General features: G+C 44.9%; 1 protein-coding gene and 1 long non-coding RNA gene across 15 annotated transcripts in view; one reads left to right on the forward strand and one right to left on the reverse strand.

The window, feature by feature from the left end:
- The window catches only part of FOXP1 (forkhead box P1), a 377541-nt gene that overhangs the window by 85369 nt on the left and 265503 nt on the right, over positions 1–26669 (reverse strand). For 11 of the 12 annotated variants that reach the window (XM_063165022.1, XM_063165025.1, XM_063165020.1 and 8 more), the window contains one exon: positions 26099–26218. Coding sequence is in view for 9 of the 12 variants with exons in the window: in XM_063165025.1 (XP_063021095.1) it covers positions 26099–26218 (120 nt within the window). In the remaining 3 variants the exon portion in view is untranslated. Of the gene's footprint in view, positions 1–966; positions 1016–26098; positions 26219–26669 lie in introns of those variants that run through there. The other variant, XM_063165024.1, reaches the window with a different exon arrangement.
- LOC134422340 (uncharacterized) lies at positions 14043–24272 on the forward strand. 3 transcript variants are annotated; one of them, XR_010028795.1, is made up of 4 exons: positions 14043–14105; positions 18361–18440; positions 22806–22866; positions 23883–24272. It is a non-coding gene; the product is annotated as an uncharacterized LOC134422340 (long non-coding RNA). The 3 variants fall into 3 exon arrangements; XR_010028794.1 differs by lacking the exon at positions 14043–14105 and adding an exon at positions 18220–18236; XR_010028793.1 differs by lacking the exon at positions 14043–14105 and having other exon boundaries at positions 18249–18440.

Below are 26669 nucleotides of genomic sequence, written 5' to 3' on the forward strand. Positions count from 1 at the left end.
CAGGCATGAGAATCAGCTGCGATACAAATAAAAGATTTTTAACATTTAAGTTTATTTATAAAAAAGCAAACTAGCGTACGCAAGTCGCTTTTTATTAGAAATAAACTTCAGCGATTTATTGTAGTTCACAACTCAACACTCACTGCTAGAATAAATCCAGCCGTTTGGTTTTCATAAACAGATCTTGGTCATCCTGAATGATTCACACTTCCTGCCACCAAACTTGTTTTTATTTAAAAATATGAAATGGTAGCGTGTCGAACGCCGGCACACGCACCGGCAGGACTGTGTCGCGTTACCGAGAGGCTTTTCCCTGCCACCAGCACAAGTCACAACTCTCACCGCCTTCGGAAACAAGCTGGCTTTGAAGGAGTTAATTGCAGAGAGGAAGAGTGTATATGCACTTTGCTCTAAACTTACCACCCACTTCCTAAGGGTTCCCTCCTCCCCGCCACCACCACCCTCGAAATTTCAGCTCACTCGCACTGCAACGCTGACACCGAGCCCGGCTGCGCCGAGATCCCGTTACATCCATTTCGCCGGGGTTCACAGCACCAGTCAATGTCAAAAACAAAGCTCACTCACTTAATTTCCCCCTGGTAAATTGACTAGCGAATCCATTCAGCGATCCCGGTTCCTGACATTTAAACCTGTGTTTTATCCGGCTCCGTGCACTTTCCCTCCTTTCTCGCTCTTCTTCCCAACTCCAGCGCTGCGGCACAGCCCGCCCGGCTACGCGCACCCGCGACTGTCACGACAGGCGCCGGGCGACACGCTCCGCTCATCACTTCTGAGAACCCCCGGCGAGTTGCGGGGCGCACACGCTGTCCCTCCCTACCTCCCTCCCTCCTCCTCCCGCGGAGGAGCCGGGACCGCGCGGCTCCTCCAGGCTCCTCCAGGCCGCCGCGGCTCTTTCCGCCACTTTGCGCGGGCCTCCCGCCCCCGATCCCCCCGCGGGGCACCCACCTGGGCGGCGGCGGGCGGCGAGCGGCGCGCCGGGCCATGGAGCGGGCTGGCGGAGCGGCGGGCGCGGAGCGGTGCGGAGCCTCCGCGGGCGCGGGCGGAGTGCGGGGCGCGCTGCTCGCGGGCTGCCGCCGCCGCGCCGCCACCCGCGCGGCCCCGCCCTGCGCCGCCGCGCACACCCCGCCCCGGAACGGGGCGCCCCGCGGGCCGCCCCCGCCCCCCGCCCGGGCACCGCCGGCTGGACACCCCCCCGGAGCCCGGGGCGGGGGAAAGCGCCGGCACAGCGCGCTGGCGGCGGCCCGGGGGAGCGCCTCCTGCCCGCCCCGCAACTTTCCCGGCTCCCGCGGAAAGTGGCTGCCGCTCCGCTGCTGTCTGCCCGACAGCTCTGCCGCACAACCCCGCGATTTCGGTATCGGAAAGTAGAACGGAGAATAATAAAGAAACGAGCACAAGGTGCTTCTGACGGGAGTTTGCACCGAAGCGGGGCAGAGCGCCCGGCCTGCGGAGGGGAGCGTCTCCCCTTCTTCCCTCGGCCGCGCCTGGGGACCGGCGGCACCCGAGTCCCCTGCCAGCCCTGCCCGGGGACATCCACGGCCACACGTGGATGTCTAAGGCAGCCGAGCCTCGAGCTCCGTGCACCGAAAGCCGCTGTGTTTGGGTCTGGGGCACCTCTCAAACGTGCGGTACGCCCAACTCAGAATAAGCTTCACAAACTCAGGCGGGCGAGCTCCAAGAAATGCTTGTCCAGACTTCACCCAAACTCGACCCCCTGTTCGTGCACTCTATCTAACCCAGGGATTGCCACAAACCTGGTGCCCTGTTTTCCCTTCCCCAAAAAGCTCCCATCCATAGCATATGCTGAGTTGTATCCCACAGAGATCATCAACTACTTCATCTCAGGCAGCGATATTTGGTAAAACCTCTCCCCCCTATTTCAATTACAGTTTTTTTACCTTTTCACATAGTTTCTGAAGACAAAATTGATGCAGAGAGTAACTCCTCAGTTACTTCACGTGCAAGCACAAGAGCAGACAGAAGCTGCCCTACACCATTCCCAGCAGCACCTCCCGTTATTTGCAGGAGTCGGGGCTGCCAGACAATAGCCCCATTAGTGATGCTGCTGAAGAACCTCACAAGAAGCAAAGACAAAGGACCCAATTTACTGACAACTTGTGATCTGATGTTAAATGGGATGCGATACGGATTGCTTTCCACCCTAAAGTGTTTTCGTGTCAGATAACAAATTTATTAATGGGATTTTTTTCAGGTCACAAAAATGTGACCCCACCCTCTTATGAATATTTAATAAGGGACTAAGGGCATCTTTTGCAAGACCCTAAATCTGCCAGAAACAGCCTACATGAATCAGAAAGTGCCTGCCTCTTAAAGGGGCACGGACGCCCTGAGCAGGTCAGCACAGACAGGGCATGGGAACAGCCAGGATTTATCCTTGTTATATCTGTGCAGAGCTAAGCACACACGTACACACACAGCCCCCGACACACCGGGAGCTCAGCAGTAACATAAACCATAAAGCATGCAACACGCTAGTAATAATTATCACCTGTGCTTAAGAGAAATCCTTCCTGTCCTGGACTTCAAAGTAATCTCGAGGAACTTGGATTGCTTTGGGAAATACACGACAGAATACACAGACTTAAACTTTTCAACAGTTCTCTTGTGGACCACCTCCTCCTTCCTGCTGGATTTCTATGAGAGTTGCTGTGGCAGCGTTCCCAGCAGCCCCGACGGCAAAGGAGCAGCGTTTGGAAGGCTCTGAGTGTTAACACACCCTGACCAACTCTGTAGCCAAAATGAGCAGGGGGCTGCATGCCCAGGCAGTCTCTGCAGATCATCAGGGGATGCTCTACAGATCCTAGCTGGGAAATCTTTTGATCCATCTTGTTTTCCTCAGCAGAAACTTCTCACCCAGACAAGCGTCAATCCTATTCTCACATCATCAGTTCTTCTTTTCCAGTATCACCATAGCCAGGCACACAGCTCAATCCAAGGCCAGTGCCCTCCTTCTGCCCTGGTCACCAGCTCATCACACGCCTGTGAGCCAAGCTCTGCATTACTCTATTTATAAAAAAAAGGGATTCTATGAAGCCTACTACTTTGCTCAAGGCATTTCTCTTCTTTCCAGGGGCAAAGAAAAAGTGTAATGCGTCAATGCAAGCCCAAAGCTGTGAGAGCTCCACGGGAAGCAAAAGCACACTCTGGCACTCACAATTCTCCCGAGCCTTGGGCAAGTCACCTAGGAATTTTGGTGGCCCTAGCTATTTTTTAATGTCTCTGATGTTGAGGATGCCTCTTTCTCTGAGAGCTCAGTCTGCAGTGTTCCTGGCCTGGCTTTGCAGTGGCCTGCACAATTTCAAGGCAGTCAATGGCCCCAACATTTCTGCCTCCTCATCTGCAAATTGGGGATAATATGACTTGTTTCAGGATCTTCTATAGACTAATATTTGCAAAACACTTTGAAAATTGAAAGGTGCTGTCTAAGCATTGAGTTCTGGCCACAGAACCTGCAAGCCGTATTTTTAAAGCGTTTTATACCCTTTCATATAAAAGCTTCATACCTGCAAGCTCAGCCAACATCTGCTCTGGGCTAAAAACTTCAGCCTTAGTAACAGAGATGGTAGCACTTGTTAAGCAAGGTCACCATGAAATATAATGCATTTCTAAGCCAGCAAAATATTTTAAAAGACCAAGAAGAACCATAAACTCCCACTTTAATTCCATTCAATTACAAAGAGTCATCACAGACAGAGACCATCAGACAGGGATATTCAAAACAGAACACATAAAGTAATACATTAAAAATAGCTGGGAGAGAGCGTGGCAGGCTAGAAGGTTATTTGGCACTGTGTGCCCATGGGATCTGATCCATATTAGGTGGTGGTATCTTTCACCTAGGTGAAAGAAAATTATCACTGGATACTAAGCGCTAAGGTCCAAGTGAGAGGAATAGATCATGAATTACGACAAGTATAGTGGAATAAATGATTTTGCTATGCCATCATTTTACATGTACACTTTATTCACAGACTTTTGCAGGTACCTCTCCATGCAGAGACCTCAGACTTGCCTACAGAAAAGCCTCAGCTGCCTGCAGGGCAGAGAAGAAAAAAAGAAAAGACATCCACAAAGTGCAATCTTCCCTAACCAGAGTCAACCTGCCCCAAATGAGTCAATTTTATGTCTAGTCCTAATACGAGGCAATTTCTACCTAAAACAGCAACACATCTGCACTTAGTCCTTGAGATGTTCTCCTGAGCAGGCACAGCCAAACAGGTCCCACTCTGCACTCTGGCAGCTGGTAGTGGGCCAAACCCTGTGCCCTGATTCCCAAACAGGAATTTGGGAGCAATTCAGCTGGATTTAGGTGCCAGTGCTTCCGTGGCACAGAGGAGCCCACGCGCCCAGCGGGGCCACGCCAAGCCTGGCAAAGGCAAGTGCCAAACCAGGCTGCTCACACTCGGACCGCAGCCATGGGCTGCTGAAAAACCAAACTGCTGCTTGCAGTTCTGAGGGAAAAAGGCCATCTCGGATACTATTCCCACTCCTGGATCCCCAGGCCCATTTTTGTGGGGTTAAATCATATTTTCCTTTTTTGAGAATGCTTCATTTTCCCTTGTTGCTGTTTGAAAGACCTACAAAAACAAATGGGGAAAACAACTGACTAAACAGGAAACAGTGAAACTTACAACCCACAAAGTGCTGAGAAAAAGGACAAAGTAAACAGTTTTTTGGGTCATTTTTAATAATCTCAGCTAATGCCCTCGTGGTAAAATATCTTCAGGCAGAAATGTGATTTTTAGGCTGATGGTGTCTAACAAAACAGAACACCAAAGCAATTAACATTTCAGTAATCCTTGTGTCTCTGTTACTGTTCTTTTTTTTTGATGTGAAACTGTCATTTTTCTTACTGGCCCTGCAAATTCTGCATGAACAAGGCTCTTTAAATCCTCTCAGTGTTGTACAATGGTTTAAATTTCACTTCATGGCATGCTTTAAATTACCATTCACATCTTCATTTAATGCATCATTTTATAATGCCAGTGTTACTAGTTAATTTATATATACACAGCAGGATGTGTCAACATTCAGGTGAGTTATGAATATGATTGTACAGGAGTTATGGAAGACATTTCAGCAAAATTATGGTTCCCTCTAAACATAAAAATATTAATAATGAATCAAACATCACAGGTAAACAACAAATTTTATATAATTGCTCCCCCCCATGCTTCTAGATAAATAAATAAATAAGTATGGCATCATTTTTGCAGTGCATTCATATTTGATTGATCTTAATAAATTGCCATCTCCTTTCCTAATAAACTGTAATCTCTTGTTTCCGCCACAAAGTAAAATTTATTAGCACACTCTTCTACCAGCAGGTCTGCATCACTCACAACACAGTGTGCAAATTGTTCCACGTATGCTTGGGCATTATTCATAATTTATTTTTCTGCCCCAAAGTATACAATATATTGAGAGGTAATCACCACTAACTGTTCTCAGTTACTTTCCCTAATTATGTGAGATGACATTTATGTCACGTACAGTAGAGGAAATGCTGCAGTTTCCACTAAAACTCTATTTTTTATATTTTTTTTGCCATGGGTTGAAACACAGTGTTCACACAGAGAAAACCTTCTTAGGACAGGAAAGACTGGAGGTGGTATCTGGTAGGAGATGGGAACACCTCCACTTGAAAAGAACAAGCCCTGTCTACCAAAATAACCCACTGGGCATGACAACAGCGATGGCTCCGAGAGGAAAAGTAGGTGTTTTGTCGTGATGTTAAAGTTGCCATGGCAAGAAAAAAAACCACAGAATGAAACATCAACAAAACAAATGTCAATCAAACACATTCTTGCCTGTTAAGTATTAACCAGTGAACTCCTGGCCACCCCAGAGCATCTCCTGCCCGGTGTCCCAGTGTGGGTGGAGGGCTGGAGCCAGCCCAGGGTCCCCAGATGGGTGTTTGGGGCTGGATCAGCCCAGTTTGGGGCTGGTGGGGAATGCACTGCTGGAAGCACTGCCCTCTCCTGGTAATCTGCCTCTCTCATCAGGAGACTGAATGCTTCACCTCACTCACAAAGGATCTCTCTAAAAACCCAGGTCTGCTTCCACAACAACCCAACCTACACACACGAATGTATCGCCAGAGATATAAATTACAATAAAACTGATTAGCTATGGGTCCCTTTAGGTAGTAACACCTATCAAACCATTGTGCTCTCAGTCCAGGAGTGCTGAGTTCTGTATTCTGGTACTCCTGTGAGAACACCCTCTATCACCATGGGCATTGTCATTTTTCACTCACTCTGTTGGGAACATGTATCAGAGTATTTTCAATATATTTCAATAAAACACCTTCTTAGCAGTAATGGGCCACTGTTCCCATTTCAGTGGTCCCTAAGGTTTCATGATACAGTTTATTTAGCTGGCTCACAGCTCCAAGTTTTCTTCCAATATTCAAAAGCTATTTTTATTTTTTTAAAGAAGGCAGCCAAGGGAAAAGCTTTTTCTCTTCTTTAAAAAGCAGAACAGTTAAGTTGATACACACAACAAAACAACCCAGATTATTTCCTAAAGAGGTGTGTAGTCAACAGCCCTCATGTTAGATAAGAGTGCACAGAAAAGCTGTGACACTGCTGGTGCTACAGAGGGATGGAGTTTGGAAGCAGCACTGGGATCTCTGCTCCTGCTAGAAAAAGCTCTGTGACTTCAGGAATCAAATGCACATGGAAAAAGAGCTTTTTAGGAAGCAGGGCTTGGTGAGGATGTGTCCTCATGACCACCACCCTCTGAGCCACAGTGTGCTGCTTCTCCTCCTCCTCCTCCTCGCTGTCTCTGGGTCAGGAGCAGCCCCTCCGTAAGCCCAGCAGGATGGGGAACGGGAGGGGAGGAGGAGGTGCTGTTGTTTTGGGAAAACAAGGCTGCAGGGCAGGAGAAGCCCCAGCCTCAGCACAGCCATGCCCTGGCCTTTGGCCACGTCAGTCATTCTGATGGCGCACATCTGGTTTCACAGGGGCGAGACACAGGCAGCCCGGCCACAGGGCTCTGCTCCCGCTCCCTCGGGCTCATCCCGCCGGCTCGGAGGCCTTTGTGCATCACTAAGCAGGGCTCACTGCCTGCTCTGGGCTTTTCCTTTGTACTTCGCTCCAGCCCTTCACAGCGCAGTGCCACAACCTATCCCTTCATTCCAAATAAACTGGCCCAAACTCAAGGACAGGGCTCTCCCTCCTGCTTCCCTTCTCCAGGCATTGCAGCTCCTGTCTGTGAGCAAGGGTTACGACCCATCAACATTTCCTATCCAAGTCCAGCTGCTGCTTATTCTGATCCTTTCCCCTCCCCTCCCCTGAGCCACAAGAAAAGGGAGGATGCTGAGAGGCAGCAGGTCTTGGAGCTGGAGAGGATGTGGTGTGGCAGCCAGGACCTGCTCCTTTGCTGCACCCAACACGGCAAAAGATAAACAAGTAAATAAAATCATTTTTCTGTGGTCCCTTAAAGATAAAAAAGTTCTCTTCCTGTAACAAGAGAAATCCCTCTAATAAGTCTAAAGATTTTGGTTTGGAAAAGCACAAACTCGCTGCAAAGTGTGTAACAGGAGAGGAATACTGCAAAAATTGATCTCTGGAAGGAGACAAAAATTCTCTGCCCTCAAACTCATCAGCTTCTGGGGTGGAGGGTGGCAGCAGCTTCACCACACAGAGCCCTGAAGGAATTCAGGACACCTGAGGCACCAAATCCTTCACTGGACTGAAATTGCAGGGTGATTAAGCAGAGAGAATGTAACTATCCAAACTGTAATTTGGCCAGCACAATGGATTTAACACCCCTATTCTTGGGAGGAAAAAAAAAAGTACTGTATTTGAAGTTCAAAATCTAATTAACTATTTGAGAAAAAGAATTCTGTTTTTAAAAGAAAATTCCTAACAATATAAAGAGAATTAGTGCCAAAGTTTTTGAAGAACTGCATAAAATAGTATGAAAAACGTATGATATTGTAATAATAGGAATGACTGGATTTGCTCAAATGTTCCTTATACCTTATAATACAAGAATAAAATACAGTGTAAATCCTTCTATCTACGTAAGTTCCCTGTACAGAAAAATCTCTCCTTTAATAGGTTTACACCTTTAACATGTATTAGTTTGGAAAAGTCCTAGGGTATAATTACACATCTTGGCTTGGCATATTAATAGCTGTTCCCTTCATTTACTGATTTCTTTTACTGGTCAATTTGCTGTTTTACTACATTGCTCTTACAGCTGGGCTTCCCCCCTGTGCTGGGAAGGGCAGAGGGGCCGAGCTGGCCACGGGCTGTGTGTGCTGCCTTGGGGAGGTGGCTTTTGGTACCTTGAACCTGGCCATCTGCACGAATGATGCTCGTCTGGGATGTGGCATTTGCATCCGAGTTTGCCAGCAAGCTGCAGGTCACAGGCAGCAGCAAGCAGAGCTGCCCTCACTTCCAGGAAAATCTGTGCAGAAATTCACTCTACAGGCCCTGGAGAGAACGAGCCAAGCAGGGCTTCTCCAGGGCTTAGTGGCACCTTGTTGGTGTCCCTCCAGTGCCCTGCTGCTGCCCAGGCTCCCACGGCATTTCCTCCCACATCCCCTCTGCCACCTCGCATCACTCAACTCCTTCCTTGCTCCAGGATTTTGCTGTTGTCCCAGGTTTTGCTCTCTGCTCCCCTGGGCTCCATCCCTATTGCTCCTCCTCACCTTCTTTCTCCCTATGGCTTGAGAGACCTGGAGAGATGCTCCCCTGGGACAGGATGCTCGCCTCGCTCCATCACACACCTGGGAAAGGACCACTTTCCCTCTGATGGGCAAGGGACACACCTAATGATCTGTGTGCTACCACTCTCCACAGGCTGCCTTTGCACCTCTCAGCTCCAGACTCACAGCAAAGTTCACATTTGCTGAGCTGCTGTCCAGTTTCTACAGGTTTTTCGACAGTTTAAGGGTTTTCTTGTGTTATAGTGGAGCCATTCAGTTAATGGCTTCTCAGCACTGCCATTATAAACCAGAACTTTTCAGGTGTTTATTACTCAGCTTTAAAAATTGGCTCTATGCTGAAATTTGGCAAACGAAGTGTCAGCCTAGGAGAAAATTTTATTTTTTGCCAGTTTTATACTCTAAAAAAAAAAAAAATGACCCCACTTTGGCCTCCATAAAAACGCAGCTTTTGCTGCCTCAATGACACTGGTGAAGTAACAAGTCAATATTGTAATAGTGCCAGCAGAACTGAGTGATTTAATGCCTAAAATTGCTTTGAAGGTGAAGAGTGCTATTGAGCTGCTAATTATTAACTATTATTACTGATCCTGCCGCACAACAAAGATGCAAACAGAAAACAGAGGGAATATGAGACATCACTGAGAAAACAAGGCAGGATGGGAATGAGGGTCCAGTGCTGAACACAGAGGAGCTGCAAAACAAGAGTCAGGAGTCTTGGCAGGGTGGGATCCTCCAGCCAACACAAGAAGAATGAACTGATATGGAAATATTATTTTTCGTTTTCCAGGACAGTATTTCAAACACAATTAAAATACAAATGACACAGTGTAGCTTGCTCCATGCCAAAGCTAGCAACGGTGTGGGATCAAAATCAGCTCTAAACCAAGCTGAACTGAGGTCAGTAGGAACCTCATATTGCTCAGCTGAAGCCAAGAGAAACTTTGCCATTTAATCCAACGTGTAGAAGACAGAGCCCTGAAGGTGCTGAGGACAGGTGACCTTGCCTCAGCTGCCCAGCAGTCAGATATCCACACAAAAATGGGCTGGGAATTTCAAAGATCCCAAAAGACTTACATCCTCTGAATTTTCAGGATTCTTTCAAATCCTGTACACACAGGAATAGCAGCATTTGAATCACACAACCCAAAATCTGACCTAGGCTGATCTGACTTGGCTGTGTGGAGGGAAATGTGAGTGATCACCACTCTGAACATGCCCAGCCACTCACTCCACCGTGTCCCCTTCTGAGGGGACTGTGGCTCTCTAGCAGAAAGGTGACAGAGTGAGTATTTTGCTTTGAGGACCAGGAGTTGAGTGAGGCCAGGGCACGCTGCCATTTGGAATGTGCTGTACCAAAGCAGCCATGAAAAGTCACCGGGGCTGCTTTCAAACACAGTAAAAAGGAAAAAAAACCAATCAATTTATCTTTCTGGAAACTTTCTGCTTGTCTAAGTGGCAGCTATTTAAATACAATTAACAAGCAAATGATTTTAAAATTACAATACATTTAGTAAGGCAGCATCACAAACAATTTGCATCTCATTAAAGTGTTTGAAGCTGCAGAATCAACCTCCCAAAAGGGCTGCACATCAAGTGGGAAGCACAGTCACAGTCAACAGCTTCTGCACTGCCCTGTGGCACTGGAGACACAGTGGGAGGACAGCAAGGGGGGCTCAGTGTCCAGCTGAGCCCCTGGCTGGGCCACCCCCATGGGGAGCTCTGGCCAGGGCTCTCAGCCCAAGGACAGATGCCACAAGCCACAGCCTTGCTGGAAGTGGGTGTAAAACGAGGAAGGAAGGAAGGAAGGAAGAGGGTGTGTGTGTCTGCGTGTGTGCATGTGGGATGGGCACTTTTTAATGTACATTCGTGAACAAAGAGTTTAAAGAGATTTCAAGCCACTTACTCAGCTATATATATATGTAATTAAAAGTTTATAGATTACCCTGCCACAACCTTCTGAGATTACTGCCAGGTTTGGACACACATTAATTCTCAGGAACCTCCTGCAGAACAATCCCGTACTGACGTGTGCAGCAGGAAAAGCCCTCAGAGAAGTAACAGTTTTAAATGCTTCCAATTCACTTTCAACTGTGGTTTACTGTGGTGGCTCCATTTAACCTGGAGGATTCAGGAGCACTTCCCACATCACAGACCACCTCCCCTTGTGCTTTTGGCTTCCTTTAGAAAGCCAGGCTGATGTGCCAAGCCCTGCTGGATCCATCCTAGGATACAGGTTTGCTAAGCAAAATTCCAAATGGGTACCTGTGTGGGCCAGGGCTGCTGGTTTTGCTGTCAGTGCAGCTCCTGCCATACAAGACCCTTCTGTTCTGGCCCACAGAAGAGAATGACCTGATAGGAGGATGGTGGGAAGCTATTGCTGATGGGTGGGAAGGAATGTACACAAGATCTCTACAGGTGATGCATGAACTAATTCCTAGATGAGTGAGGAATGCAGCTAAACAGCCTTAATTTCACTTATCAGGAGACTTGAAGGCGAGGATGCCCACAGGAGAGGATGTCCCTGAATAAGTCACTTCTCACAATCACTCTCAAAGCTGACACTGCCAGCACTGACCTACACTCCAACCAAACCTTTAACCAAAAAACATGCTCCAAAACACTGCACGAACCAAAAAGGCACAAACAATACCTTCTCTGGAGTTCAGCCCAAGTTCTGAAACAACCTTCCACTTGCTGTGCCTCTGCCTCCACGCTGCACATGACAATTGTTGAACACTGCACAGCACAGTTACACACAGCACTGGCAGGGGACAGCGAGACAAGAGCTTACAATTGAATCTGCAGAGGAAATTCGGGTAAGTTGAATTATCCATCTGGAAGCTGGCCAAGGGCTGGGACTAGTCCCAGAAGGAGCGATGGGTTTTGCTCTTCCTTTGAAAGGCAGCACCTCCGAGCTGCCCGTGGCTCTCGCTCGCTGCTCCTGCAAGAGCAGGGCCAGCACATCCTCTGTGCTCCATCCAGGGATCCTGTCCTGCTGCTGAGAGACCCATCAGTGGTGACAAGGGGCTGAAGGCACTGATACCCTGCAGCGCCTCTGCAAGCGGTGTGGCAGCTTGAGCCTGGGATGCCCAACAAAAAGTGAGATGGAAAAAGGAACTAGTAAGAAAAACTACAGGTAAAAGCAAACCAGTTATCATCAGTTGCATTCACTGCTCTGGGCACTGCACACCAGAGAAGCTCCAGAGCCCTTTGGGTGGTTCTCTGGCGTCGTCACAACCAGCGTGTGTCACCCCAAAACTTCCTGCCCAGAGATGCCACCAACTATTGACACAGGCCTTGTGTGCTTCTTTTTCAGATCTGTGGTTTTGTAGTTCGTCAAAACAGGATACTATTTAAATGTACAAAGTTACGATTTAAACAAAGGTGAAATAGTTACTGCTGTTTTAGCAACCAGACATCAGGCTCTGCTCAAGCACACACTTTTTTTTTGTTTTTAAAAGCCCTCAGTCCTCTTTGCCAGCACGCTCTCCCTGCAAACCTGGATGCGAAGACAAGTGTCTAAGCAAAACAACACTCACTTTCTATGAATTACTGAACATGTGTAATTCATTTATCTGTAATATTGTGCTAAACTCAGCTCCAATTAAACAAACGAAAACACCTGCTTAGCACACATAGATCTTTCCATACCTCAGGGGAAGACACATCAGTGTGCTCTGTAGTACAATCTGGCTCAGAAGCCTACACTAACAATGCAAATCTGGGATTTTTCTTTTTTTTCTCAAATGCACATAGCAAGGAGATAAAAAAAATACAGACAGAGATTTTGGGGATGGAGTATTTGTGTTGGTATTTTTATCTATAGCACGTGCAGTTCTGTGATATTTAAGTGCTCACTGGGGGCTTCTCATGGGCAGCTGCACCTGAGGGCATGCAGCACTCCAGGGAGAAAAGCGGGATAATGAAAACTTTAAAACACACTTAACTGGCCCCAGATATTATGATACTGTAAAACTACCAAAGAGACCTCGTGTTGACAAATTTATTGAGCTGGGGAGAAGAAGAAGTTTCCTTTTCTTGCTTTGCTTCTGGACCACAGGCATCCAGCAGCTCCATGGGACCTCCCTGTTGTCCCCCGACATTAACGGGTCAGAAACACAGTGACACACAGTGAAAATGACAGTGACACACTGAACAGGGACACCCCAATATGGGGGCTGAGACCATCCCTGGCACCCCAGGTGTCCCAGCAGCAGAAATGAGACACAGCCTCATCTGACACACGTTTTGGACCAACAGAGGGGTTCCTTTTGGGGTGCCTTGGAAAGAGGGGGGCCAGGGCTGGTTTGGGAGCCTGGGTGCAGCAGCTGCCATCAGCAGAGCCTGCAGCCTGCCAGATCCCCTACACTTAACTCATTTCCTATTCTCTACTCACTGCCTGCAGACAATAGGCTGTCAATCAGATCCCCACCAGAACATTTACAATTATCTTCCCTCTCCCGCACCTCAGCATGGCCCCGTGAGCGGCTCCATCCCAAACTCTTCACACACGAGCCATTTGCAACTCCTCTGTCGCCAAAACTGCCCTGACTCCAGAGAAGGGTTAGGAAATTGAATTTCCTTGTGTTTTCAAATAAAAGTACTGTGGAGGCAAAGCACAGAAGCAAAAGAGTAGGCTTCCTACAGGTGTGAGGCAAAAGCAACGAGGAATGGAAAAACTGCCCCAGTAATTATTACAGCACTCTCGGCAAGGATGAAGGCCGTTTACTGCCTTTTTTCCCCCCTTTTTTTAAAGCAAAATCAAAGTTACAAACTGAAGGGGTTTTTTAAAATTATTTTTGTTTTGTTTTTCTTCCCCTTTTTTTATTTAGGACAGGGTGGTCCTCTCTGCTCACTCCTGCAGAATTAGCAACAAACCACCACCACAATTGTGCAGCTGGCCTTGTGACCATTGCTGAGTTCTCCCAGAAGAAATTGGTTTGTTTTTCCTCTGGGTAGACACAGCTGAGTGAAGGACTCAAAATGAGCACACTTTCCAAGTAAAAAATAACAGTGATGCAAGTCATAACCATACCTTCCCTTGTAGTGGCAGTTGCTGACAACGTGATTTAAAAATATCTGAACTATGTTCTGCATGATGTTAATGCTCTTATTCCAGAGAGAAATCCCCAATACCTTCGGGGCACTTTCCAAACACTGAAGCCTGAGAAACTGTCCAGGATGGGCCCACTCCTAAGAGCACTGAAATCATTGCCATTGCTAAATTAGGAGAAAATCCGTACAGTCATCACTCACTGCACTGTGACTTCACTGATTTTCTGCTCCACTGTCTGCTCAAGGGTCAGCATGGTTAACAGCAAGGAGATATTCCCTCTCCTATTAATTGATCTGGACACATCTTTGATGGCTGTCAAACAGAAAGGTAACTAGTGACATCATGGCTTTTTTTTTTCCCCCCTTTTACTTTTTAACTCCTGCACAGAAAATTTCTACAACCTTCTCTGATGAAGAATAACCTGTGTGATATTTCCCCTCTCCTTTAAAATGTTTATCCTGCTCCGAATCTGCAAAGTGTGATATCATCAAGGAAGGTCAAGCTTCACAGGAGCTAATGACTCTGCTGTGTGCTCCCTCCACTTTGAAAAGACGAACAATAGTCCCTCAAGTGCTGCTGCCAGTGGCACAGCAGCAATTCACCATGGAGGGTGAGAAATCTGAAATTAAAATAAACTGCTTAAAACCTGCAGATAGAGAGGGGGGATGCAGGAGAGAGAATAAAACGGGACAATCTCTGAACCCAATCAACAAAGCACTCATTGTTCCAGTTTAAGGCAAGGAACACAGCAATAAATATTGAGCCAAGGAAGTTAACCTGTATCCACAGCCTTTGAATAAACACCAAAGCTGAAAGTAAAATCCATGCCAGGCCTTTGGCTCTTGCCAACTCGTGCTTTACTCCTTCTTGCTTGGCTTTGTTTTTTACTTTTGGGGATTTTCTTTGCCTTCTCTCCTGTTATTCATACCTTCCTGTAGGAACCCCTTATCACACAGCAAAAGGACAAACAGAAGGAACTGCCAGCGCACAAATAAACTCAGTGGTGCTCTGTAAATCTACCTGGCTGCAGGTAACTGGGGAGAAAAGGGCTGGGAAATCCAGGGGTTCACAGCCCCTGTGAAGCCAGGGAAGTCCCCAGCTCCTTCCCACACCCCTTCTCCCCACGGTGACCTGATGCAATCCTGCAGACCTCTCTAAACACCAAATCCAGCCCAGTGTTTACCCTGCAGGGTAGCACAGGCAAAATGAGGCATCTCTGCAAGACACAGGCACCTTCATCTCTCTTACAGAAGTTTGAGCATTCAGCTCTTGATCTGAGCACAAATAAATGTCCTGGTTAGTTCTCATTTTTCCTCAAGTGGTTTATCCACTCCTGTGCCAATACCTCAGCCACTGATACAGGTTTTCACAGCAAGTATTAATTCTGGCTTCACTTTTAAATCACATTTTCTTCATTTGAGCATATTATATTCCACAGAACCAGGCGTGAGCATCATGCAAAAGGCATTCTGGTCCACGGTTGTGAATACAGCTGTGTAGGCAGAGGAATATTTGTTTTCCAAGTAATTTGTGCACATTCACAAAATTACAGCTGTCTGCAGTTCTCCCGAAATATCTGTCCTGATGTTTACAAGCCATAAAATATAATCTGCCTTTTCTACAGTTCCAACCAGTAAAATTAGTAATTTATATATTTATATGTACATCATTATTTTTCTTACAGATTGGCTACTCCCCATTACATATTGCCTATGTTTTTTTTTCCCCAATGAAAGATGGGAAATGGTTGACAAGAATTTCTGATTTTTGCCTTTTTCATGACAAAACCCCAATTCCTTTCAGTTCTATTCCTACCTGTCTGAATGCACAAAATACCAGTCCCAAGGACAGCAAAGTCCTTGGGATAAAATTTTCCAAGCAAATGTGGAGATGTGCACTGCACCTGCTCAAATGACACTGCTTAAAGTCCAAGAGGCCAACCACAAGTAACTCACCCACAGTTTTGATCAGGAACAAAATGCACAAAACCAAAAAATAATCATCAGAGAATCACAGAATGGTTTGGGTTGCACGAGACCTTATGGCCCATCCAGTTTCAAGCCTCCTGCCATGGGCAGAGACACCTCTCACTAGACCAGCTTGATCCAAACCCCATCCAACCTGGCCTTGAACACTTCCAGGGACTCCTGCTACCAGAGTGACTTTGGTGTAAAACTGATTTGAAAGGAAAACCAGAGGTAGGAAGCTATATCCATCTCACTGGGATCCCTCAGCTCCAGCATACTCCCTGGATGGCTGTCACTCAAACCCAGGTCAAATCTGGCCTGAGACGTTCAACTCAGTGCTAAACCCACCCAAGAGGTCCACATGGATGCACTGATGTGTCATAAAAGGCCCAGCATGGAGATAAACCACAGGTTAATAACTTAAATCTGCAACCGCTTAAAAAATGTCAGACAATGACAGAACTGGCAAGGAAGCACAGCTTTGGTAATTTGTACTGCTTTTAACACCCTCAATCCGTGTGCTCTGCTGCATTACACACTCCGTGCACGCTGGCACATGGCATGAGCTACAGAGCTGCAGCATGGATCTCATGGCACAACAGGATGGAAAAACCTTCTGAGGGGCCAATGGTCCCAAACTACAGCACCAGTGCCCTCGGTGGCATCGGTGACCTCATCAGCTCCAGCACCAGTATCTCTGTCTCCTGGCTCCCCCTCCAGCACCCATCACTGCCTGAGCTCCTCCCACCATCTTCCTACCCCGCGCCAAAGCCATTTCAAAACTTTTTCAGCTAGACATGCTAAACCCAGGATGTAGATTTTCCAATTAGTCTCTGTTTAAACATCTGTTGGTAGACTGCATTTAACATTAGTTATTTGAGAAAAGTGCAATTTGATTAGGCTGTCTGAAACGGAGCCAAAGTCTGCAAAATAATAGCTCAATTAAATTTTGTTTTGCTTTCATTTGTCTTATACTTTCCTGAGTGTGATACAGTTGCATATAATCAAGTAAACTAATTCCTTTCAAAATGAGATATTTCAGTGCTTTTTCCATCTCCTCTTAAAGTTTATTTAATAATCTATTCCATCTTCTCCATGCTTCATCGAACTTCAGCCTGACACAAAGTACATTTCTTTCTTGTGCCTTCAGTCTACTTTAATTTTCCAGGCTTTCAGTGACTTGAGATTATGTGCCATTAATGTTACACCTTAAATAGATTAGTAATTTATAAAAGGAAGATTACACATATCAGGCAAATAAAAACATTTCAGCAACACAACAGGCTTTTCTTTGCACACACCACAAAATATTTTGCCAACCTGACGACACAGCTGTAAAACTGTCAAGCTCCAAAGCCACATCCAAGCAGCATTTCCAATTGTTTCCCTGGGTTTAGTTTCTCCTTATTCTGTTATGTTGCACTTGTTGCCCTGAAACTTCAATATTAGCTCTAGAGATTTAAACACATGAAGCAAACAGCTGCTCTCCTCCACTCCAACAGACCAGATCAAAATGCCTTCTCTTTTTCTCTCCTGCCTTTTTTTTTTTTCTCCTTTATTTTTAAACAAATTGCTGTAGACCAAGTATTTCTGGCAAAGTTGATGGTTTTAGGGCAAAATTCTGCTCTGTGCTCATCACTGCAGACTCCTCCAGTGCAAACTCCTCTCAGTCAGTGTGTGAGAACACCAGCACTTCCCCATCCTGACTAAAGAAACTTTACCTTGAGGATTAAAAAATATAAATAAAAAAAGTAACAGCAACTTAGCTGCTATGTAGATGAGTCTATGATTTAAATTAAAACACTAAACATTTAAACATTAACTTTTCACACTTCTTTAAAAAAAAAAGCAGCAGCATGTACTCTTTGAGAGAATTATTCTATCTGAGATTTTTGATACACAGTACTTTTCCTTTAGTGTTTTTTAAACATATTTGTTGCAAAGTGTGAACACAAAGGGACAAGCTGAAATAGGTATCTGGCAGGCTCTTCCCAGTGCATGCTGCTGAAAGCCACAAGTACTACTGCAGTTGTGACAAACCCGTTATTTTGCTGTAGCAATTCAAGCGACTCCTCCAGCACTCCCTGCCCTGCCGCTGGCAGCTCTTTACAATATTCCTGCAACAAAATAACCTTAAAAACCGAGAGGCATCTAAAGTCCGTGGAAGTTCAAAATGGGATATGTCCTATTTAAAATGTAGAGAGCTACTAAATATGACAACCATTTGATGTATGAAAATTATTCACAACCAAAAACAGACAGTCTGGAAATAGCTGGGATGACTTCATTTAGACAGAATTACCCAAATCTGTTTCTAATATACACAGTACACATAATAAATTTTTACAATATGACAAGGAAAACAAACTTAATAAAAGTTCCTGATCTTTTGTTACACAAGCAAGCTATAGCCATGCTATGTTTATAATATTTTGCCCATGATATCACAGCTCAGTAACAAAAGCTAAGCGCCGCACAAAACAGTTTCTAGGTATGACTTCACCTCACCGTGCCAGCACTGCACCCATCAGGCTGGCAGAACTACCTTCCCCAGCCCACAGCCCGTGCTTGCTGGGCTGATTTTGACTAAGAGTTTCCTTTTCTCCTTCTCCCAGGCTCCCTCTGCCTCGGGAAGCTGTGGATCTCTGTGACGGGAGTTTGTTTTTTTCCAACTACACCAGGACTCATCTGAACGGTAAGAGATTTTTAGCCTGTTTCCTTCACTCCTGGTTATTTGACAAGTGCTTGAAAACCCTGTTATAAACAATCTCTGTAGGAAAACAGATGATGTCTTACGATCACAGAAGGTAATTTTTTCAAGAACCCAACTTTTTGAGCATTTCCCAGATGCACCGCGTCAATCTTCCCGCATTTGACTATCTCAGCTGGTTTTCCAGCCCGGGCATCGCGCCAGGCGGGCCGGACTGCCCCTCATTGTCACTTCTGTTCGATGGCACTTGCACCCACTGCTGTTATTCCAGGCTTCAGGAAATTTTCTAACCACTGGACAGGCTCCAGCACTGCGCACTAATAAGTTGCAGATTGCAGCACTCTAAGTGTGTGTGTGTGTGTGCATGCGTGTGTCAGATCGGGGCCACACTTTGTAGGAGGGGGGAAAAAAACAGTAGTTCAAAAATGCTGCCTACTCAAATTGACAGAAAAGTGACCCCTGCACTTCATCAGAAATTCCTGCAGACTGACAAAATAAAGGAGTTTGCTTTTATCACACACAGTAAGACTCATATGGAAAAATGGAAACACTACATCACTCGACCTTAGGTTGCCCCCTTTTCAACCGCAGATGAATATTATGTATAAAAATTGTAAATCAATTTGAGATGTATTAAAGGAGATTCTCTTTTTCTGCATTAAAGGTAATACCTTTTAATCTCAAGATTTATTTTGTAATGTCAAGTAAATGAGAAAGACTTAATTTCGGTAACTGAATTTTGTTACTCTTAAGTCTCTTCAGCATCTCTGCATGGTGTTCACAGAATTTCCTACCCTTTGCTTTGCATCAGGAAATAATGAGCAAGCGGCACTTACCCAACACTGAGTCACAAATATTTGCCTACATTAACAGAGCATTAAAAGCCATTTTAAACAACTTAAGGAAATTGTGCTAGCCTTTGAACTGTGATTCACTATTAGGAGAAATTAGGAAACTTTTCCTCTTCTCAAGGCAAAAATCAGCTGCCGTAACCTCCTTGTAATATCATTAGGTCCTAGAGCAGATTTTCCTCTTACAGATCCTCACACACAATAGATTTCTTTGCTTAATGAAACTACTTCTGAAATTTTCCTACACTCGGTGTCGGGTACTTTGAAATTTCAATCCTTTCACATCCTTGAACTCTCATCAACATTTTTTTCCTGACTGTGTCAATAAAATTGATTACTTGCAGTTCTGAACTCTGTTCTGCACATGGAAATAAAACAATTTGTTTTAAAGTATTTTCTGAAGAAAGCAGAACTTGGCAATCGTATCTCCAAGATCAAAAATAAAAAAGAAGAAAGAGGGACAATCCAACCAAGCGAGCCTTGCCCACGAGAAGCTAAACAAAAAGAAACCTCTCCAGCAAACAAAAGAGAAGCGAGGTCCTGATTTCACGATTTTATCACGGCAGCAAGGCAGGCTCAATCCCTGACATCCCCACATCACCAGGCTCGCTGCTGTCCTCCTGACTGATATATCTCCCTGTCGGATGTGAACGATCTTTTCGGATCATTAATATGTTCATTAATTTGTTACCAATCGCGGCTCGCTGTACTTGCGCCGTGCAGTCGCACACGGACGGACCCCCGGCTCCCCGGCTGCTGAGATGCCTCATACCTACAGCCGATCTGTTGCTTTTACAAGCTTAATCTCGGCATTAAGGAGCTGATTGTGGAACCATGTCGCTGTAACATCTTCAACCCAGCTGTACATCATATAAACCGCTATAGGAGGGGGCAGTCTCCCATCATTCCTGGCAGCAGCACATACCTTTAACTCCCTAATCTGTAATACTACAAAATACCGCTCTCATTTCTTCCCAAGCACAAGTGGACTACCAGCAAGGGTCCAACAGTGTTATTCCTAATTACCTTTTTTTCACTCTTGATCCTGTGGCGCTCATAATTAGTTACCTGGGGCTGCAATCCAATTTGAAGTGATGACAAGAAAGTGATCCATGAAAAAGTAATAAGTTAAATCCAATTTCAGCCTTCCTCTAATTAAATGCACATGGAACTAATGACTCAAACCCTACCATTTCAGTGATAATGGTAATTAGCGAGGTGGGAGTCACTCTCTTTTTTCAACACTGTAGGTGTAAACCACAAGGTAAAATGGCAGGAGCACTCTTAATTACATGTGTCATTTTGTCAGCAATTTACACATTTCTGACCAGTCAGGAAGGTTTCATTTGTTTTCCCCTTCCCCGAGGTGGGTAAGGCACGTTCAGGCTCTGGCACTGCCCACCCCACATTCCCACTCCCAACCTGGGCAGAAATCACAGTTTTTACAAACCTGTTCTGTAAATGCTTAATGTCAAAGCAGAAAACCTGCAAGGAAATTATACTCAGGGTGCTCAAACAGGATACAGGGCTGAAAATGAGAGATCCTGGCTTCTACTTTGCCCCTCAGGACTGACTTCCTTCCAGCACTCAAATGCCAAACTCCCAAATATCCCAGCAGAGCTGCACACCTCAACACCACTGAGGGCCTGCAGCTCTCCAGCCTTGGGAGAGTCACTTAATATCTCTCTGTCAGGGTTTACATGGCTATAAAATGGGAATAATCATGTTTGCTGACAGTACCTCACACTGCCAGCTCTCCAAATATACTGGTATTTTCATAGAAGCTTCATTTTTTTGAATCATGATATTACAGGATAATCACAGGCTTCTTTTAAGAATAAACACACTTGTCACCTTTCTGCTCAGTCTAAAGAACTGAATAGTAAATGCTTTAAAAAATATTGAAAGGCAGCAAAAAAAGCCCATAGGTGTCATGAAAAAAAAAAACCCTTAGTATCATAATTTTCAAGCTGATCATGTAATTTTGAGGATCTGACTCAGATTTTGTTCTGTTTGTGGGGTGGATGATGTCTGCATTTCACAGACACATTCCAAGAACTGACTAACATTTATAATTGGGCTTAGGGGTGAAAAATAAATAAGAACTAAGTGGTTCTTTGGTAGAAACCAGCAAAACTCAACTTTGCTTAATTTCCAAAGTCAGAAACAGATAATGAAAGATTCAAGGGAAATTTTCATAGGCAAACTTCAAACCCTGCAGAAGGCAAAATCTTGACCCAAGCTGAGTTGGTGCCAAAATTCCCATTGGCTTGACTGAGGCCACATTCTGATCAATTTCTGTATTGAAGAGTGAAACAGAGAGATACTCATACAAACAGAATAAAAATTGACTTCTTCTGCCAAATCATCTGCTGAGACAATTTCTCTACCAGTTGTTAAATTTACCACTATGTAAAAAAGGTTCCCTGGGTGTAAAACCTGAGACAACATAACTGAGACTTGTGTGCTCCAAGTGAAACGGAGCATACCCTGCCCTTCACCTCTCGGTGTTTATTACGTTGTCAAACTAAAGATTTCTAATTTCATTAAAAAAAAAAACAATACTAATTGCCCCCAACATCAAGCTACAGTGATTTTTTTTCCTCTTGCCCTCTTGTATTTCTCAAGATACTGGAAAGATATATTAAGATAATACAGCATGCAAATTAAATTCTACAAAAGCCCAGCCAAAAGGCTGCTTTAAAAAGCAGCGGTATGCAAAGGCGAGGACAGCTCTGTCCTCTCAGCCTCCCCCAGTCTCACCCGGAGAATTTAAACCAAACCCAAATTCTTTTCTTGGCTGTGACTTAAAGGGAAGATTTATTTTTTTGTTTTGCCAAGCAAAAACAAAAGTTTCCATCCCAGTAATTTCATTATTTTTTCTCTCCAAACACAGGCAGGTTAATGATCAGACAAGAAATCTCATTTAATCACATAAAAAAAAGTCAAGTGATGGGTTTGAATTGCGAGATACTGATTTGGACATCCTAAATTTGTTTTCAGTCCAGTATCCAACTTCCAGCTCAATGCAACACACAACATTTACGTCTTTAAAAAAAATTGTATTTTTAGTATTGCCAAAACACACATGCACTTTTACTTTCTTGGGAGAAAAATGTGTCTCTTGATTTGTTTCCAATCTGTGTGGCTCTTGCCAGCAACTAAAATGCTTGAAGAACCAAAATGAATAATCGGTAAGAGCATCGGCAATTAAAGCTGCAAATTTTAATCAATACATCTATTAATACAGATATATTTATCTTGGCCAGGAAAAATGTGCACATTTTCAAAATCCTAAGCATACCTGGCCTGTTAAATTATTTGTTTCACATATTCAAGGAAATCCACTGTCTGTGGCAAATATATTATCAAACAGCCTTTAGTCTTTTTTTCACTTCCAGTAATTTTTGTGGAACTGGTATTTTTTATGTTCTTTCCCCAACTGCTGGTTATTAAATCCATTTCTTAACTTTCAATTTTCTTTTGTTTGTGTCATCAGGCTGCGAAACCGGAGGTCACTGCCAAATCTAAACCACGGCAGTGTGCGATAGGCTCAAAATGTGAGTCATCCTGTATTTGGAGATTTGGGGTTTTTCAGCTATCAGCAGAGCACATCTCCAGTCCTGCGTCCAAGTTCTTACACACTGAGTATCTCACGATCTGTTAAAAGCAGATCTTCAGGCCCACTGTCACTTAAACACTACTGAAGACACCATGTCCCAGTGTGGCTACAGGATGCTGGGATATATTTAAGTACCTTGGCTACTTATCAGGGAATAAAGAAGGAATAGAGGAAATTATCCACAAGGGGCGAACAGATTGGCTGCACAGTATACACCAGATTAATCTGCGTCTGTTTGTGGTGGTGGGGTTTAGAGGGTGCATTTCCAGCCCCAGTAGTGGCCCCTGCTCCTGGGGCAGGCAGGGCCATGGAGCATCTCAGTGGGAGAAGCAGCAGCCCAGGCAGACAGCATCCCTCCCTGCTCCATTCAAAGCTCCCCAGCACTCATGCTGGGCGCTGCTCACCAGTGCCCTCGCCAAGCACAGCAGGGATGAGCGATGCCTATGGTGTTCTTGTTATACATGAAGCCTGTTTGTCACAAAAAAAACAAGGTGACTGCTAACTGCTGTGGCTATTAAATGAGACATCTATTTTTGTAAGTGAAGCCCAAAGATACCTTGTTCATTATTTAAACAAACTTATGAAAAACAGGCACGTTTCCCCCACCCTTGATATTTATTCTATGTACTGTCAGCAATAGGTGTCACCTCATCAGCATGGCCCTATCTGACTTGAGGGCTTGTGGGTGCTTGTGTGGGTGCAATTTTACTGAAAAATTCTACCCCCAGCAGCACCATCTCCTTTCAGCAACAGATTTTCATTACAGGGATGCACTTGGGGGTGTTACATCCAAGAGGACTTCCAGTATGTTTTAGACATAAGCAAAAGCACCAGGAGTGAGAAGGGGAAAAAAAAAAAAAGACTGGGCAGTCATTTGAATCAGTGAGTGACAGGCTGGGCCAGCTCTCTGTATACATTAATAAATTAGAATTTTAATTGTGTCTCTGACTGCAGGAGCTGCTCCAGTACTTTAATACGTACCAACAATTGGCTATGTTATGGAATCCACGATGTGGCCTTCACTGTTGACCTCTGCAACACAATTCCCAGTCTGACTACGGAAACTGTTTGGTTTGATCCTTTCAACTTATTTGAATCCTGACAAATAAGCTCACAGCTGAAAGGTCAACACAGTCATATTTCATCCTCTGGAGCTATTCTTAAGACATCTGCACAACAAAGCACTTCTTTTAGTACCTGACACTGGACCTAGCCAGCACAATCTCTCATTAAAAATGTCCCCAGTGGAAGAGTCTATTAAAAGGCATATGGATCAGCTATGGATTTACCAAATAAAATATTTTTGAAAGCATTAATGTAACGCTTTGGATTATGGCTCTTGACGTTGCCAATAAAACGTATATTTGCCCAATGACAAAATGCTTCATACTTTCCAAAAGAATAATAGCCCGGCTGTAAAGCACGAGGTGTTGTCCAGCAGCCGGAGCACAGGGGTGGGAGCCAGGAACTCATGAATCTTAATCCTACCTCTAAACCCAATTCCCTCTGTGATCCTAAGTGAGTTGCTTAACCCGCATCCCTCAGTTTCCCAGTCCAGAACTGGGACAATGCTACTTACTTATCAGACTTTCCTTCTGGGGATGTTTTGGAGATTAGTATTTGCAAAATGCTTTGAAGATGAAATCACTACACCAAAGCTTGGCGTTGTCCACGCTGGGCCAAGGGCTGCAGTTAACAGCTATTCCTCACTCAGGCAAAACTCCCCTTCAACTGCCCATCAGCTTTATTTGGGTAAGAACCACAGAATCAGGCCCTCTCACTTTACTGTCAAGGCCTCTAGCAATGTTGGCTTTACCTTCCATATTCTACTACATATTTAAAGAGCCTAGCATCCGTATTTTTGCAGGAAAATAATCTGAAGCACATATAAAAGGCAAGAGAAGCAGCAATGCTGTCAGGGAGCTCATGGTGATAGTATATCAAACTAAAAAAAAAAAAAAAAAAAGTAGAAAGAGCAAAACAGACATGAGTTTGACAACGTGCTATGACAACAAGAGGGAAAAAAAATCCAGAAAGAATTTGGGGCTACAGAGGCTGAAGCATCAGATATAGAAGAGCGAGATAAGATAAATGTCCCAGCTAAAGGGCTTTGTGCAACTGCAGCTGAACTGCTGCATTCAGGACCTTATTATCAAAAATCCACTGACATGCTGCAATTGCAATTGCAGTAATAAAAGCAATAACCAGCTGCAAACCAGCAAAGTGGTCAAGGGTCTGGAAGTGCTAGTTTAAGAAATACATAAAGAACTAGATACATATAATTTGCCAAAACTGGCAAGTACATGTAAGTATCTCAGATGTTTGAGGAGTGCGAACACGAGGCAAGGCAAGGGACTGACTCAGTATTTATACAAGCAGTATTACTTGGAGCAAGAGGATGGAATTAAAGTGGAAAGTTCCTGAGCGTGTGCTTTGTTATGGAAAACTATCTGAAGGAAAATAATAGCAGTCCCACCATCACTTGGGATTTCTAGCACTAGAATAGCAAGAAAAAAAAAAAAAAAAAGAGAAAAAAAAGGAACTGTGATACATGACCTAATAGGTCTTTCTTGTCTTTAACTCCCCGTGATTTATCCCACAAGACTAGCAGAATGTACTCCAAAGCCCCATATGTGTGCATACATCTTCTGTTTGGGAATGCTGTATTGGTTTTAGCTCTCTGAATTCATAACAGCACAAAGCCCTCTAATATTTAGATTTTATTTCTGAAGATGTCCATAAATCAGCAGACAATAAAAGGGGGAAAAACACACCGATGATATGATATCCTAGCATTTCCCAATATCCTTGACACAGCAAATCAACGGTTTGAGTGAACACAGACTACAAATGGAACAGCAATCAAACAGAAATGTTAATGCAAATCTCCTATGCACACTGACACAGTAACAAAAGCTATTCCATTTTGTCATGATCCAACCCTACCAGACGCTAATAAAAGTACACGCTCACGATTTGTAAATACGCCGTAGGTGGGACTTCCAAGAGCACCCAGCATCAATCCTGCTGCCACTTACACCAGCCACAGCCACTCTGTGGACACAGGGAGGAAGCCCCTGAAGGTTCCAACCCAGTGTCTGCATGGAAGACACATTTATTCAGCTTTTACAAGCCCCAGACCCTCAGAGAGGCTCACAGGCACCCCTTACCTGAAGGGCTGGCTGTTTGTCATTCCTCTTTGGAGACTTTAATCCACTAACTTGTTGCTGCTGCTGCTGCTGCTGTTGCTGCTGCTGTTGCAGGAGAAGCTGTCGTGCCACCTGGAGAGCCTGTAGGGAGAAAGAGGTTGGAGAATTGAGTTCAGAGTCAAGAGGGCACGGGGAGCTACACAAGCAGCATAAGGGCAAAGAAATCCCTGGTCATGGAGTACCACTCCACTCCTGATGCACCTCCAGTGAGGAAAGCAGTGGCTTCCACAACAGCAACACCTAGCATACAATGGGGTGATATCCCACCACTGATTTCCCATTTTGACTAAGGAGAAAAACAGCAGCAGCTGATGTTTGCCTCCTGGGTGGAAGCCTCAAGTAACTGCAGGAATCCTGGTGGTGATCTCCATGGAGTTGTTGTTGTCCCCCTGAAGCAGCTCACAGCCCTCCTCACTAATGGGCAGTCTCCTTTGCTTTCAGCTTTCAGATGCCTCCTCTCCAGCAGATCAGGCTGGGTTTACAGAAGAGGGCAGTCATATATCACTGTCTGCTCCCCTGAGCACCAGAGAAC

Source organism: Melospiza melodia, chromosome 10 (assembly GCF_035770615.1).
Source record: "Melospiza melodia melodia isolate bMelMel2 chromosome 10, bMelMel2.pri, whole genome shotgun sequence".
Taxonomy (NCBI): Eukaryota; Metazoa; Chordata; class Aves; order Passeriformes; family Passerellidae; genus Melospiza; species Melospiza melodia.